The 17,715-nt window shown below is 36.4% G+C and overlaps 1 protein-coding gene across 2 annotated transcripts; it reads right to left on the bottom strand.

Annotated features, from left to right (window-relative positions):
- Window positions 1–15,071: 15,071 nt before the first annotated feature.
- On the bottom strand, window positions 15,072–16,789 carry LOC107763777 (zinc-finger homeodomain protein 4-like). 2 transcript variants are annotated; one of them, XM_075223600.1, is made up of 2 exons: window positions 15,792–16,789; window positions 15,072–15,602 (listed from the first exon to the last, which is right to left on the bottom strand). In XM_075223600.1, exons 1-2 carry the CDS (start codon window positions 16,051–16,053, stop codon window positions 15,313–15,315), a joined length of 552 nt encoding a protein of 183 aa, XP_075079701.1. In that variant the 5' UTR covers window positions 16,054–16,789; the 3' UTR covers window positions 15,072–15,312. The 2 variants fall into 2 exon arrangements, with proteins under 2 accessions (XP_075079701.1, XP_016437760.1); XM_016582274.2 differs by having other exon boundaries at window positions 15,072–16,682.
- Between the last annotated feature and the right edge of the window lie 926 nt (window positions 16,790–17,715).

The following is a 17,715-nucleotide window of genomic DNA, read 5'->3' as shown; positions in this document are numbered from 1 at the left end:
TCCGAGGTTAGGGGATCTATCCACAACCCAGCAAAGGTTACGAAGACGGGGAACTCCCGAGGCAAGCAGCTAGAATCAATAGGCTCTGGTGTCATGCCTAACCGTCCCATCCCCGTATCTTTACATTTAATGCACTCTGTACCATGCCGTGTTCCCTCGCCTGTATAAGGGGAACCCATACCACTTTGTAAAAGGCTGATGTTACTTCATTTCTCCACTAAAGCAATAATATCTCTCTCTGTCTCTCTCTCTTTTCTTCTGAGTTGTTCGTTCTCACTGGCTCGAGTCCGCTTTAACATCTATTTTTTTCTTACTTATTTCATGATATAATGTGCAACTTTGGCCGTAAAGAGCCTTGTTTGATCGTATCCTTAATTGTTATCCTATTCCTAGTTGCCCCCGATAGCTCGTGCTCGTTCGAGTCCCGACCCCGAAGTCCTTATCGATTGGCTTTGCATCCTTCTGTTTGATTACTGTCTTGTTTTAGCTCGCATTTCATCGTTAAGTTTCACGTTCTTAGCATCAACTGCTCTAACAACTAGCTCGAGAATAGATCACATATTTTTAGAATCTCATTTACAAATTTAATTGTTGTCACCATTTGCAGGTAAACAAAGCTCCCATCAGAAGCTGCAATGAGGCAACCACGTGAAGGTTTGGGATACAACCAACCGTCACCAATGCGTATCTCCATAAGAAGGGCGAGCAGCAATTATATCACTGTATAAGATGAATTGACCGCTTCTAACAAGCCTTTTATCTTTAATCGACTTGGAAAATCACATGCGAGGACCTCCGTATTTGAAAGATTGGGTCTATTAAAGAAGGGGAACAAGTTCCAGAGAAATTTTCAAAGCATAAGAACACCCACTTCACCCAAAATCCAGGAGATCTCTAAGGATTTCCAAAGTTTGTTTCCTTCTAGAATGAGGCGACAAACAAACTTGTGGTTTCATGTAAAGAAGTACTGAAGGTAAAGCCATATACTGTGGTCTACACTAAGGAACGTGACGAAGATGAAGAAAGTGTGGGTTCTTTGTATTATGTTACGATACAAGGCGAGAATGGCGTTCCATCTTCAATGGAGGATAATGCAGAATTGGAGGATGTTTCACCGTGTTATCACATATCCTTCTATGATGGGGACCCTCAAGAAGATGAAGATGCAAAAGATGCTCCACCTAAACTTGAAGAAGGAGTGAAGATGACATTTGTAAAAGGAGTTAACCTCGGCACCGATGAAGAACCAAGACCTACCTACCTAAGTGCTTTACTAGAAGTTGATGAAGAGAGCACTTATATTGAGATACTCAAGGAGTTCAGGGACGTCTTCGCTTGGAGTTACAAAGAGATGAATGACTTGGACCCGAAAGTAGCAATCCATCACCTTATAGTCAAAAATGGTGCTCGCCCTATTAAATAAGCTCAAAGGAGCTTTAGACCGGACTTGGTTCCCTTGATTGAAACAGAAATTAACAAACTCATTGAAGCTGACTTTATTCGTGAAGTTAAATACCCAACATGGGTTTCAAGTATTATCCCTGTAAGGAAGAAAAATAGCCAGATTCGAGTGTGCGTTGACTTTAGGGATCTTAACAATGCGTGTCCGAAAGACGAATTCCCGCTTTCCATTCCAAAACTAATAATCAATGCTACTACTGGGTATGAGGCAATGTCATTTATGGACGGCTCATCAGGCTATAACCAAATTCGCATAGCACCAAAAGATGAAGAGCTTACTGTATTTCGTACCCCCAAGGGTATTTATTGCTACAAGGTCATGCCTTTTGACTTGAAGAATGATGGTGCTACTTAACAAAGAGCTATGCAGAATATATTTGATGACCTTCTCTAAAAGAATGTCGAATGCTATGTTGATGACTTGGTGGTAAAATCAAGAAAGAAAAACGACCACTTGAAAGACTTGAGAATGGTGTTTGAGTTGCTCCGGAGATACCAACTTAGGATGAATCCATTAAAATGTGCCTTTGGAGTTACCTCTGAAAAGTTCCTGGGTTTCATTGTCCGACATCAAGGGATTGAAATAGATCAAGCTAAAGTAGATGTGATCTTGAAAATTCCTGAGCCCCGCAATATTCATGAATTGAAAAATCTGCAAGGAAAGCTAGCATACCTTAGGAGATTCATCTCGAACCTAGCTGGGAGGTGCCAACCATTCAGTTGCCTTATGAAGAAAGGCGTCCCTTTCAAATGGAACCAAGCGCGTAGCAATGCCTTTGAGAGCATTAAATCCTACTCGATGAAGCCTCCGGTTTTGGCAACCCCTATACTTGGAAAGCCGTTGATACTATACATTTCAGCACAAGAAAGGTCTGTTGGCCCAACAAAATAGTGAAGGGAAAGAAAACTCCCTTTACTACTTGAGCACGATGATGACACCAAATGAGCTGAATTATTCGCCAATTGAAAAGTTATGTTTGGTACTAGTCTTCTTAATTAAAAAGTTGAAGCACTACTTTCAAACTCATATTGTCTGTCTTGTTTCAAAAGCAAATCCCATCAAGTTCGTGATGTCAAAACCTATCCTTAGTGATCGACTAGCAAGGTGGTACCTCCAGTTTCAACAATTTTAAATCGTATACATCCCTCAAAAGGCTATAAAAGGACAACACTAGCGGACTTCTTGGTAGATCACTCTATACCTGATGACTGGGAGCTAACTGACAAGCTACCTGATGAGGATGCAATGGTCGTTGAAGTTCAACCTCCATGGAAGATGTACTTTGATGGTGATGCACATCACAGAAGAGATGGTGCTAGCATAGTAGTTGTCACTTCCCAAGGTGAAGTCTTGCCCTACTCCTTCACCTTGACACAACTCTGTTCCAACAATGTTGCTAAATATCAAGCATTAATACTTGGTCTTAAAATGGCTGTTGATATGAAGCAATTGCAATTGTAAGTCTTTGGTGACTCACAGCTAGTGGTCAATCAGCTTTTAGGTAGTTACGAGGTCAAGAAGCTGAACTACACCCATATCATGATTATGCAAAAAAATTAATGGGGTGGCTTGGTGATGTGACTATTGAGCACGTGCCAAGGAGAGAAAATAAAAAGGCTGATGCTTTAGCTACCCTGGCTTCATCATTCCTACCTGATCGCAAGTTACTGTCTACCAAAAATGGTAGTACCGCCGCCAAATGAGGCTGAAGGGGAAGAAAATGAACTCAAACATCTTGTCGCTGTTTCTAGAGTTGAGAAAGAAGAATGGCGACAACCCATTATCAACTACTTATGCTATGGGATACTTCCAGAAAATCCACGAAGAAGGACTAAAATCCATCGTCGTGCACCTCGCTTCCTTTACTACAAAGATACTCTATACAAAAGGTCATTTGAAGGAGTACTCTTGTGATGCTTAGGGGAAGAAGAAGCACTCCAAACTTTGCAAAAGGCACATTCTGGGGTATGTGGGTCACACCAGTGTGGACCAAATCTCCACTTCCATATAAAAAGGATGGGATATTATTGGCCAACGATGGTAAAAGATTGCTTGGACTATGCTCGAAGATGTAAGGCTTGTCAATTCCATGCGAATTTTATTCATCAACCTCCTGAAGTGTTGCACCCGACTGTTGCATCATGGACATTCAACGCTTGGGGATTGGATGTTGTTGGACCACTGCCAAAGTCCTCTGGTGGGCACCTATTCATCTTGGCTACAACTGACTACTTCTCAAAATGGGTTGTAGCCGTTGCTCTTAAGGAAGTAAAGAAGGAAAATGTTGCAAGTTTCATCCGAGTAAACATTATTTATCACTTTGGCATTCCTCATTACATAATAATGGATAATGGAAATCCATTCGTTAATAGGTTGATGAACAAGATTTGTGATATTTGTGGCTTCAAGCAACGTAACTCTTCTATTTACAACGTTGCCGCCAATGGTCTAGCTGAGGCATTCAACAAGACTTTATGCAACTTGTTAAAGAAAGCCGTCTCCAAATCCAGACGAGATTGGCATGACCGTATAGAAGAAGCTCTGGGGGCATATAGGACAACTCATCGCATGCCAACGCAAGCAACCCCTTATTCACTTATCTTTGGAGTTGAAGTCGTCTTGCCACTCGACCATCAAATACCTTCATTACGATTAGCTATTCAAGAAGGCATCACTGATGAAGAAAATGCTCGACCTTGATTAGGAGTTGGAGGCTCTTGACGAGAAAAGGTTGGAAGCTCAACAGAGTCTTGAATGTTATCAAGCTAGATTGTCTCGCACTTTCAATAAAAGAGTTCGCCCGAGATTCTTTGAAGTAGGAGATCAAGTACTTGTCTTATGAAGACCCATAATTACTTCCCATAAACCTGTAGGGAAGTTCACTTCAAAATGGGATGGGTCATATGTCGTACAAGAAGCTTACTCAAGTGGGGCTTACAAGTTGGTTGATACATATGGCATGAGAATCGGCCCTATCAATGGCAAGTTTTTGAAGAAGTATTATCCTTGAAGTTGCAATGCTCCTTGACACATGAGCCTAAACTGCATGTTTCTATACTCCTGGCTCGCATGAGTCTAAACTGTGTACGGCCCATAAAAAAAGTCCACTAGGTTGAAAACCTCGAAAGAGGCGGCCTAGGCAAAAGTTAGTACATAAAAAAAAGAATTCTACCCATTCTGAAATACGGTATGACTTGATCCTCTTCACTGAGGTACGTAGGCAGCTTAGAGTTTCATTCTGAGTTCAGTCGCATAAGTTCAAAAGATACATAATCCCCCAATCGTTGTCCGAATGAAGTACGATGGAATGTAATTCATTTAATCAGCATTTGAAAATCAAGATGGGATACCATTCTTCTGTTAAACTTTGGATCCCATTTGATTTAAAGGGGGCAAGTAGCTATGGTAAATTGGTATCTACGATGAAATGATTAATATCTTTGTTTGGGGAGGGGGGGTGGGCTTCCAAGCATTTGCATTGAAGTCCGGGGATCCGTTATGCCTTCACGTTCTCCAAACCTTCAAGGTTTTTTCTGGTCTGCCTTCACGACGTTTCAAATTTAGTGAGACTTGAACCCCAGATATTTGGCGAAAATGAAGCTCTTGAATTTCAATTTCTGACAATTAAAAAAGTTTTACAATCTCGAGGCTTCAATACCAAGATACGAAAATTTTGGTGAAGTCGTGCTAATTTGGAACTGTCGGCATATCAGAAACCGAAGTTGACTTTGAACTATCATCTGAAACTATCCTTATGGCATTAAATTTTACATTTTGAATATGTTTTAGATTTTCAATTTTAGTTTCCATGAAATCAAGTGGTTCGTGATTTTGATGTTCCTTCAAGATACAAAACTTTTGGCGAAGTTGCGCAAATCCGAAACTATCAACGTGTGAGAATTTAAAGTTAGGTTCAAAATAATATCTGGGATGGTTCTCAAACTATTTGATTCCTAAAATTGGATGTATCTTAGATTTTGAAGTCTAGTTTCAACGAATTAAATGGTTTATAATTTTGATTTTTCTACACCAAGATCTGATTTTTTTTTTGTAAGATTGCACATATCTAAAATTTTCTACGTGGTGGAATCTAAAGTTGGTTTCAAAATATTATCTGGGTCGATTCTGAAGGTGTTTAATTCTATGTTTTGGATATGTTTTATATATTGAAGTCTAATTTTTAAGAAATCAAACAGTTCATTATTTGGACTCTCTCATGACAAGATATGAATCTTTCATTACAAGCACGTAAAGCTGAAAATTATGCGACTAATATAAAAGTCGGACAATGTAAAGCAAAAGAGAAGCTGAAATATTTAAGCCCTTGAAGCCTCTAAGTTGAAGTCTTCAAATCCGTCGATCTTCAAGTTGAAAACTCCAAGTTGAAATCTTCAAGTCCGTCGGTCTTCAAGTTGAAGTGTTCACGTTCACCACTCTTCAAATTGAAATATTTAAGCTCTCCAAGTCTCCAAGTTGAAATCTTCAAGTCCGTCGGTCTTCAAGTTCGCCACTCTTCAAGTTGAAATATTTAAGCCCTCCAAGTCCCCAAGTTAAAATCTTCAAGTCCATCAGTCTCCAAGTTGAAGTCTTAATGTTCGACACTCTTCAAGTTGAAATATTTAAGCCCTCCAAATATTTGAGTTAAAGTCTGCAAAGTCCGCCAAATCTTCAAAGTTTTCCCAAGTGTTCAAGTCGATGTCATCAAGTCAGTGTCGTCTTCGGGTTGAAGCTTTATAATTTTCCAATCTTAAGTGGACATATGAGTCCATTTGCACCTTATGTTGGCCTCTCCGATAATCAGGTCATTTTGAGACTAATCTCTTCAATAGTCGGGTGTGATGATCCAAAAGGTCATCTCTTATTTTAGAAGTCAAATCATTATTTCGAGGACTTAAAAACCTCCTTTTGTCTCTCCTCAATTTGCGTGCGTAGTCCGGGCGTATATCCGGAAAGCCTTCATGTGAAAATTTGAGAAAAATGCTAAATTTTGCCTTTAAAAATAGAATTAAGTTGTCTTCGATCAAAATTTTGGGTAAATGGACCCGGACCCCTGTTCCGACGGTCCCGTAGGATCCGTAGTAAGATATGGAACTTGAGCGTACGCACAGAATCAAATTCTGAGGTCCCTAGCCCGAGAAATAAATTTTTTGAAGAAAATTGTTTGCTGGAAAATATAAGCATTTTTAGAAATGAAATAGTGTGTAATCCCATTGGTATCGGGCCCATATTTTTATTCCGGAGCCCGATACAGGTTTGATATAGTATTTAAGTCGTAACTATGAAATTTGGTGAAAAACGGAAAAGATTTGATATAAATCGGACCCTTGGTTGACAAAATAGAAATTTGAACTATCTTGCGAAATTTATGAGTTTTGGTGTTAAATTCTTTATTTATAATATTATTTTGGCGATTTGATAGCACGACCAAGTTCGTATGATGTTTTTAGACTTGTGTGGATGTTTGGTTTAGAGCCCCGAGAGCTCAAGTGAGTTTTGGATAGGCCACAGGGTGTTTTGGACTTAGGAATAAAATGTTGCAGGTTTCAGTTCTGGTGTTGGCTTGCCTAGTGAGTACAATGTTAGGCACCATGTCCTTCTTCGCGATCGCGGTCTCCAACCTCTCGATCAAGATTCAAAAATAATTCCAGCGGTCCCGACGGTGGGAAATTTGGGTCATGACATCGGGCAACATTGAGAGTAATCTATCCGGTAGTCGGACCATTTTGAGAGTAATCTCTCCGGTAATCGAGCCACATTGAGAGTAATCTCTCTGGTAGTCCGGCCACATTGAGAGTAATCTCTCCGGTAGTCGGGCCACATTGAGAGTAATCTCTCCGGTAGTCGAGCCACATTGAGAGTAATCTCTCTGGTAGTCGGGTCACATTGAGAGTAATCTAGCCGATAATTGGACCATGAGAGTAATCTCTCCGATATTCGGGCAAGGATGAGTACTCATCCCCTCACACCCTATGATTGTCTTCTTCGTACATGGATCATCTCGTTGAACAAGAACATATCCTTCTCGTTTGACCTACAAAAAAATAAAGGAAGAAAAGCACAAAAGAAGAAGAAGAAGAAATTACCTTCATGTTAATGCTTCTGAGTCCACAAAAATAGACTCAAGTGGCTTACAAATACTGCGAACTGAAGCTCACAAATTGGAGAGTACGCACCCTTTATATAGATTTCTCAAGGCGGTGGTTGAGAATAAAGTCCCAATGTGGGATTATCAACTAAGGCGGCTGGAACAAACTGTGTTCAATACAAATTCGGTGTCCATCTTCAAATAGGAATTCAATTCGCATGTACGTCGTCGCTAGCAGAAGTTCCTAATATAGCTATGTTTAATCCAAATTGCAAAATGAATGACATGGGTTCCGTTCAAAACGTGAGTAATCATTACAGTTGCAAATTATTACAGTTCCTAGTATAGCTATGAAACCACTTGAATTCAATTTATCCTAGAGTAATCATTACAGTTGGACAAATGTATATTCCCTGTGTATTATATACGCAAATAACAGATATGTGTGTTTTATGTACGTTATACTTCAAAACTTGTCATGGCGTAAGTGATTTTATACCTGATGGGAGCCAATCCTACACCATAAAGTAGCAAAAGTAATCGAAACAGCTTTTACCCGAGATGGTCGGGATCGATTTCCACAGAAAGTTAGAAGTGAGAATTGGATTCCTATTTAAATTAGAAATGTGTAATTGCTCTTAGTTACTCTTCCAAACATCATTGGTTTTGATATTCCTTCTAATTTTATGCTAATAAGATGCTAAACTAAGCTAAGAGTAAGATACTTGAAAGATTGTCTAAATAGTTAAGGAGGCACTAGGGAAGTGACTTTCTCCTAGGTGGATACTTGACGGGTTCTCGATTCTAAGGCAAGATTGTCATGTTGGGGATTACGATATAACCAATGCACGAAACTTCTCATTCTATACCCCTCGGTAGTTTGAGTGATTTTGCCCTAATTGACTTTCTCAAAACCAATTGGGTATGATAATTTGTGCAAGCAATTGAGGTTCAAGTCGGGTATTACTATCTCTAGGTTTAACCCTTTAATTGGGGCTATCAATCTCTTGAATACGCCCAAATTCCTTGTTGGACTAATTTTCCTAGACTCAAGCTCTCTTTCTCAAGAAGAGCCCTAGTCAAAAAGGCACAAATTAGTGTTTGCAACCACTAATTCAACATGAAAAACACAAATTAGTCCAAATATCAAACACACATAGACATTCAAGCCTTAAAACTCAAGACCCATCAAATACTCACACTGGGGTTGAGCCACAACCCTAGCTAATGGCTCTAGCTACTCATGATAATAGAAGAAAACTGATAAATAGATAAAGAAAAACCCATAAGATTTAATTACAAGCTAATACTTGAAGATTCAATGATAAAACTACTCTAAAATTACTCAAAATGGTTAAGAACTACTGTTCACGAGCGCAGCTGGAAGTTAGAATACAACTGATGACCTAAAAATGGAAAAAGAAAGTATTTATACTAGGCCGAATTTTCTAGACAAAAATACCCTTGCAGGGGTACCGCGAACCGCAAGAAATGGAGTGCGGCCGCGGTGAGTCTTTTTGCTTCAAATATCTACTCTCTGAACTTGGTCACCGCGGGCCGCAAAAAATGCACTTAATTGCGGCCCGCACAAAAAGGACCGCGGACCGCATTGGTGTCAACCTCAAAATTCCCAACTCTCTGAACTCCGGCTTTGCAGACCGCACAATTTCGATTACGGTCGCGGTGAGGCCATTGCGGTCCACACTAAATGCTTTGCGGCCGCAATGCTTGAGTCTCCGAAATGGCACCTCTCTGAATCTCCTCACTGCGGACCGCACTAAGTGGAGTGCGGCCGCAATGGACCTGTTGCACTGTGCTTGGACTTGTTCTTGGTACTTGTGCATGTTTCACTCCTTTTTGAGTTGGTTTTGACTAATTGTCACCTTTTTGACCAAACTCAGCAAACAAGTATAATATGTAAGCCTTTTGAGACTATTTTGTACACATTTTAATCAAACACACAAGTAAGAAAGAGTGTAAAATGAACCATAATCCCTAGTTATCAATACCCCGACAAGATTTGAAGTAGGGGGAATTTGTAGGCATATGAATTTTATAAAAATTAAATTCATAAAAGAATTTGGACTATATTTTAAATTCAAGATATATTGGTACAAATAAATACTATGGGCTAATACAATTGAATTAATTATATAAGTCCAATATATATTAAATAAATAAGTCTTAATCCATTGGGCTAAAGTGATGAGCCCACTTTATTAAGCCCAAGATGTCATCTTCCTAAAGGCTCAGTTTGGTGCCACGTGTCAAATGACATGGCACGTCACGTCAAATAGAAGAGCCAATAGGATCATGCCACGTATCAAAATGACAAGACATGCCAAGTCAAATTAAAGGGTCAATGAAACCGTGCCATATGTGCAAGTGGCATGTTCTGGCCAATCAAATACGGTCATGTCACACTTTAATTTAATTGGTCGGAAAGAGTTTGTTCTTATTATAACTCTTCACTTCCACAACTATAAATAAGGGTCTTCAAAACCCAGATAAGAGACCAAAAGTTATAACAAGAAGCAAGAGAGAGCTCGTGGATCAAACGTCGCAAATTTCTCTACAAGTTTCAAGATTCAAGCAATCAAATTCAAGCTCAAGAACGAAGAACAAATCAAGTTCAAGCTCAAGAACGAAGAACAAACCAAGGTCAAGTTCAAGCAATCAAACTCAAGCTCAAGAACAAGATCATCGTTCGTGGCAACAAACATAGATTCAAGTTCAAGTTCAAAGGTCCTTGAATTTATTTACTATTGAAAAGAAGAATCAGAGGATTCATAGAGATTGTAACACCGAAATATTTGAAATAAAATACTACGATTGTTACAATATTTTTTGGTCTTGATTTTATTTTCTCGACGCAATTTATTGTCTACAGCGACATCTGAGGCTGGTATTAAGACTACCATTTCGGGACTTGGCTTTATTTTATCATATTTTGAACCCTAGGTCCTAGAGTAGGCGATTTTGATAGAGTATTTTCATATCAAATCATTGGATAAATGTCTCTAATCAATTTCCAATTATATTTTGTGATTATACCTTAGATTTAACATCAAATTCATGAGAATCCAAAGAAAAATTTGGAAAAAATTGTAAAATCTTTCAAAATATAAAATGATGATTTGAAGAACGAATTGGTATCAAAACTTGATAATTTTTGTATGGTTGAACTCGTATTGGAATGGATGTTCGGGTTTTATAAATTTTATCGGATTCCGAGGTGTGGGTCCGGGGAGTTGACTTTTGATGACCTTTTGCAAATTGTATAAGGATCATAGCTTTGTTAATTGAAATTATTTTCTATTGAATTGTTTGATGTATTTAAGTCATCTTTGGCTAGATTGAGCCGAGAAATGTTGAATTGGTAAAGAAAAAGCTAAATTGAGTATTGAGTTAGCCGAATTAAGGTAAGTGTCTTGTCTAACTTTGTGTGGGGGAAACCACCCCCGAGGAATTGAGTTAATTGTTTTATCTTTTTATATGAAAGCCGTATACGCAAGGTGACAAGTGGGTACACAACCTATATGCGTTATTGACCGGTTTAGGTTGTGTAGTCTTTTTCCATGCTTTTGATTAAATTGTTATAACATGTGGTATCTCATTGTTAGACTACTCTTACATGCTCTATATGATATTGTTAGCACTTATTTACCTCTTACTCGTTATTTGGACCTTATATGACGTGGTTGAAGTCATTGTCTTCCTTATTGTCTTGTTACCTCTTAATTATTGAGTTATTCTATGACTTTGTGCATATCTACTACATGTCCAAATTGTTGTGATTTCCTGCTTAGTTATCACGTGCCTTACATGTCTTGTCATTTTGTAAAGGTTGTTGCATTCCTTTGATTTTTATGTAGTTCCCTTATTGCCTTGTACTTATACCCTGTAGAAATTCTGGTAAATTTAGTTATTGGATTATTGCTGTTGATTTAAATTATTATACGGGGGATCGGGTTGCACGTCGCAACATGTGAAATAAGGGACATGGTGGAATAAGGGAGGATATTCATATTGTGATATTGTTATTGTACGGTGAGATCGAGTAGCACACCGCAACAGGTAAAATTAGGGTGGATTGTTATGATGAAACAAGGGTGAATTATGATATTGATATTATATGGTGGGATCGGGTTGCGCACTGCAACATATTATGTTTATTGTTATGATATTGATATTGTACGGTGGGATCGGGTTGCACGCTGCAACATGGGAAATAAGGGTGAATTGATATGGTGGAATAAGGATGACTTATGATATTGGTATTATATGGTGGGATCGGGTTGCGCACCGCAACATATCTTGTATTTTGGTATCCCCTATTTTACTGTATTGGCTTCAATTCCTTCGTACGAGACTTTGATAATTTATATTTCTGTTTTTCACTATGTTTTGAGGATCGAGTTATTGTCATTGACTTATTGCCTTGTCGTCATCTCCTGAGCTCTTTTTCCGAATATTATTATTATTCTGGTGAATTAATTTTCAAGGTGAATTTACTACGTTGAGTCATTACCTCCCGCCTTGCTGAGTTGTTAGTAATATAGTGATTTAAAATAAAAGAACTAATATCATACTACCTTTTGTGGCTTCTAAATTAAGACTCGTCGTATATTTCGATGTTTACTATTTCTAATAATTGTTATGTTTTATTTCAATTGATTTCTCAACTTAATATCCTTAACCTATCTGAGGTTTTTATTTCACTTTAAAAGGAATCTTTATTATGTTTTAATTTAATAAATTCTATATTAAATTCAATAGCTTATTCGATGTTTTATTTTATTTGAAAACGTTATTTTTCTTCACTTAAATGATTTCTAAAATAAACTCATCGTTCTCATTGATTTCCTACTTGGTCTAGAAACTGTACTATTACTTTATGATATATAAATAGAATCTCTTAAACACCATAATTAACATGTGAAATAGATATTATGTACTGAGTAACACGTGGATTTTGCCGTGCAAAGTGAGATGGAAATATGTGGGCACAAGGTGCCATGCGTGTTAAAGGATTTGGAAGTTGTGATTATAATATGAGATTATGAGGATTGAAATTGTTAGAATTGGGTAGTAGAAACGATTCGATTGGTTGAGTTAACATCGTTTTCCCTAGTTGAACTCATTTATGCTTCATCCAGACCCCAATTAAGTTGTTGTTCAATTACTTGATTAATTCTCGTTGCTATTCGTGTTTCCTCTTATCGTTACTACTTTTGCAATTTGATATCCTTCTGCTATTGGTATTACTTTGATAGTCCTTTCTTGTTAGATTTAAGTCATATCCTGCATGTTATATATTCGGTAGTGTCTTGACCTGACCTTGTCACTACTCTACCATGGTTAGGCTTGATACTTACTGGGTACTACCGTGATGTACCCATGCTATGCTTCTGCACATCTTTTTGTGCAGAGCCAGGTACTTCGGATTGAGTTGGCTTGAGACTTATGTTTGGTGAGACCGGAGACTTCAAATTACACCTGTTGGGCGTTCGCAGGCTCCGAAGTCACCTTCTATTACATTTATTTCCATTGTTTCCTTTATTTCCAGAACAGTGATGTATGCATTATATATGTATAGTTACTCCTAGAAAAAGCTAATGATTTGTACTACTGATTTTGGGATTGTAACTTTTTATAAAGATTTCATTTCGAAATTTCTCGATGTCAATTAAATATTGTTGTTATTTCAGTTAATATTAGGCTTATCTAATTTTAGAAACTAGGTACCATCACGACTCCTTCGGAGGAATTTTGGATCGTGACAGATATAACACATGTAATGTTAGATTAACAACGAATGACTCGTAATGTATCAATAATAATAATAATACTGATATTAATATCTCATTAACATATTGTTGAATCACCATTTATTTGTCAAAAATGATAATTTTCAATAAGGGAAAGCGTATTTAGGTTTGGGGTCTAGACGTTAATAATAGACTATGCATGTGATTTAGTATAAAGCAAATGCAACAAAATCACATTTAGGTCGTTTAGTATAGACTTAGTTAAAATATATTATAGATCACTATAAACTTTTGAAATTTGTCCTGAAAAGACGTGACCGAGAGCAATTTATATGATGTGGCTTCACCTAAACTGAATGCTACATAAGCACATCTAGGTCGTTTCGTATAGACTCAGTTAAAATTTTATAGAGCACGACGACACACTTTTGAAATCTATTATAAGCACATCCAGATTTTTTAGTACATACCAAATTAAAATCGTTTAGTATGGACCGTTAAAATCTATTATAGACCTTATACATAAATCTGAAATGTTCATCTTCAACATCAAATCTGAAATTTCACTCAAAATCATCTTAAATCTTCTCCAAATTCCCTTAAATTTGAGATTTAAGACTCAAAAGATCCACAACAAAATCCCCACTCATAATAGTTCACAATTTCAAAACTTCTAATTATCAAGATTGAAACTCAAGCTTCAACAATGGCTGCCAATAGAGTATTTTAAATGTTCTTTCGACCTAGAAGAGGGAAGAAAAACAACGCGGGAATGGGTTGAGGGAGGAAAATATATGTATATATTTTTTTATAAGGGAAAAAATCTATCTTAATATTTCTGTTTCTTTGACTTATTTATTACTTTATTACTTTGGACCAAATCTTACTTTTTATAAATTTTGGACTGGTTTCGAATATTTCATAATGAGAATAAGCTTAACTAGCACTAATATAAAAAGTGTGTAAATTTTTTAAAATTAAAACTTAGAGTTCAAATCTTTTAAAAAGACTTGAAAAGAGGTGCTGTTGCCAGAACATGCTCTGGCTAACATAGAGTTTGACTCATGCTCCTTTCTAAACTAGAAGCACCCACTGCCAGGGGCATACAAACAAATTTTGTAAGGGATGTTAGAAATTTCATAAAAGAACAAGAATTGATAACTTTAATTATCATACTTCTAGATAAGAAATAGCTTAGTCTATTAGGTTTATTGAGTCTTAAGCTAGAAAAGAATTAAATTCCGCTTCATCACAATTTTTAAAAACATAGATTCTCTCAAATATTTGCAACAAAGATGCTAGTTGAGGTTCAAACCTCTAACCTCTTAGAGCAATATCAAGCACATAACCCATGCGCCAAGAGATAATTTATGTCAAGTGGTGTCATTTTTTCCTACTTATCCGCTTTCTCACAGTATTAATACATATATTTAGTAAAACAATTCGACGATTGGTAACATGTACTTCCTTCGTTACAATTTATTTGATATTTTTCGCTAATCGATAGTCAATTTGATTATTTTTTGAAGCTAAATTGGATTAGATTAACTCAATATTTTTAAATTAAAATTTAAATATTCAAAAATTATACAAAAAATACTATAAGTAGAAATTTTTCTCATGTCAATTTGATAAAAAATATATTATAAAATAATGATCAAAGTTCACATAATTTGAATATCGGAAATTAAAAAGTACCACATAAATTGGGACGGACCGAATAGTAATAATGAAGTAAATAGCCATCAGAAAATAACTTGTTAAATGGGTACGTATAAACTCATTTTCTACGGATAAGTAAACAAAATCCAACAAATTACATTGCATACCCAAATAATTTTTTTGTTAAACTATCAAACTATAATTGTAAAAAGCGCACCCAAGAAAAGTGAAGTTCAAGAAGAGACCAAAAAGGCAAAACACTAATGGAAGTAAAAGAAACAAGAAGAAATTAAGTTAAATACTGCTGGAGATAGCAGACAGAAAAAATTAGTTCAAACTTGACTCTCAGTATTAATGTCATTGGAGTTTTTCTTGGCAAGATTGTGCATCCAAACCTTAAGTAGTCTTCTTTTAACTCCAACTTGTTGACAAAACTGTTGAACCATAGCTTCCTCTTGCTTTTGCATCTTCCACCCAATTTTCTCAGCAAAGTTGAGCATTTTCTCCTTTTGTTCTTGACTAAACTTTGTTCTGAATCTCTTCTTCACCAATTGTTGATAATTAAGTGGCCTAGCCATAACCCCACAACCACCATTTATTATACCATCTTCTTGATTAATACCTGGTATTGATCCCATGTGGTTATTATAAGACATTATCATCTGATGTGGTGCTGCTCTAGAAGCAGGGTACACAAATGCTTTATGAGGATGTCCCACATAAACTTTTCTTACGAGCTCACCTTCTGTTTCTTTTCTATGGAAATTTCTATGGCAATTGCAAACAGAGCAAGTGAGGAATTCAAAAGTACCTTCTTCACCACTAGGCATGAATTCTCCACATCCATCAGTTGCATTTCCACCCATAGCTGCTGCATGGTTCTCGAGGCATTCCTTGTACTTCATCATTTTCTTATTAGAGGAAATTGGGGGTCCATTTTTGGAAGTTATTATTTGTGAAGAGGGTATTATGTGATTATTTTGGGGTGCAGGGTCATGATGGATCATGTGCCCATGACCATATGCGCTGTTAATTGGCATTGCCATTTCTCCTTCTTCGTTTGGAACTTCCATTTCTAACCTCTCAAATTTCTTTAGTATTCTTGTTTTTTTTTTTTTTTTTTGGAGACAGAAAAAAGAAAGAAGAAACAAGACAGGACAGGAAAAAGTCAACGGACAAAAAAGAAAACTACAATCTCCAGCTAGGTATATATTTCAAAGAATAAAATGAATTTTAACTCAAGTAAGCTAAGCTTCTTTAGCTCTTGGATAAATATGGAACTTAAAACAGCAGCTTCCATGAATATAGGAATAAAAAAACTGCAAATGATCAAGATGGGATTTTTATTTTTCTTAGGAAATGGAGTTTATTGGAGTAAAGTATTGTACTAAGAACAAGCGAAGAAAATGGGACCAAAAAAGGGAGAGGGGATGGCATGGACAGAAAAACAGAAGAGTTTTTTGCGCAGATGGCTTTTGCTAGTGAAGCATTAAACACAAGCTTATAGCAGTATATTGTGAAAGCCAAAAAGACTAGATGAGAGAGACAAAGAGGAATAGTATGAAAAGATTAATTATTATTGTGTTATTCTTTTTTTTTTTTTGAAATTAAAAAAAAAAAAAAGAGTAGGTTGCTTGCTTTGCTTCCACTATCAGGCACCATGTTTACGCCACATAGAGAGCAGTGTGTCATAATTTGGAAGACAGATATAGAGGAGGGAGGGACAAAGAGTGTTCCCATAAAAGAATGCTTTAAAAAGAAAAGAAATGACCTTTTAATAATATTAGCTAAAAAAACTCTCTAGCAAATAGTAATCTCAAGGTTTAGTTGCAAAGAAGTCTTAGTGGGATTTGATTATAGGTTTTTATATTCTATATTTGTTTTCCTTAAAAAAGTAGTAGTACTTCTCCAAAAAAGTTAAAAACTGAGTTTGCAAAAGACTCAAACAAACGCTTAGTTGGAGGAAAAAATTATTTTTGAGATAATGCAATGAGTTGAATGGTGCAAGAAGCACATGGATCTGCAATGCTATATTAGCGCAAGCAAGAGCTGTTGGTGCACATGTCGTTTACCTCAAAATTGCACATCAAATTTTTCCATGACTTTTTACTTTGAGGTAAACTTGAAATATCAAAGCACTTACCCTAAAAATAACAACAAAAATAATAATAATTTTTTTTTAAATAATCAATATATTTACTGTCAATGGACATAAATGACAGAACTAAGACATGTCTTTTACAGAATCATAAAGGGATAGAAAAAAGGAAAATTACCAGTCATGTCCTCCTATAAGTACCTTATTACCAAAATTGGTAATTCGTAAAATACTACTAATATTAGTTATGCTACCAATATTAGCCAATAAACTATTTGTAGTAAAAAAAAAAAGAGGTTAATTTTTGCCTTTTTTTTTTGAGTGAGTGTTATTAGAATAGATTTGGTACATTTTAAAGAGGTTGAATCTCAATTTGGGATAATTTGGTGGAGCTTTGAGATGGTTTAAATTAAAAATGCGAAATAGAAGATGAACGTGAAAAAAAGATAATATATATATTGTATTGGGTAAAATTAGCAGATGACAGGTGAATATTCGTTAAGTGAACACATGACAGTAAAGACACGTAGGAGATGCGTGAACAAATAACTGATACTGAATCTAAGTATGTGGCAGTGTTATATGATTCCCGGTGACATCAGAATTGGAGAAGAAAATTTAAAAGCAAGATACCAGT

The sequence above is a fragment of the Nicotiana tabacum genome, chromosome 10 (genome assembly GCF_000715075.1).
Source record: "Nicotiana tabacum cultivar K326 chromosome 10, ASM71507v2, whole genome shotgun sequence".
Taxonomy (NCBI): domain Eukaryota; kingdom Viridiplantae; phylum Streptophyta; class Magnoliopsida; order Solanales; family Solanaceae; genus Nicotiana; species Nicotiana tabacum.
Note: the sequence above shows the minus strand (reverse complement) of the source record. Positions and strands in the feature narration are given on the sequence as shown.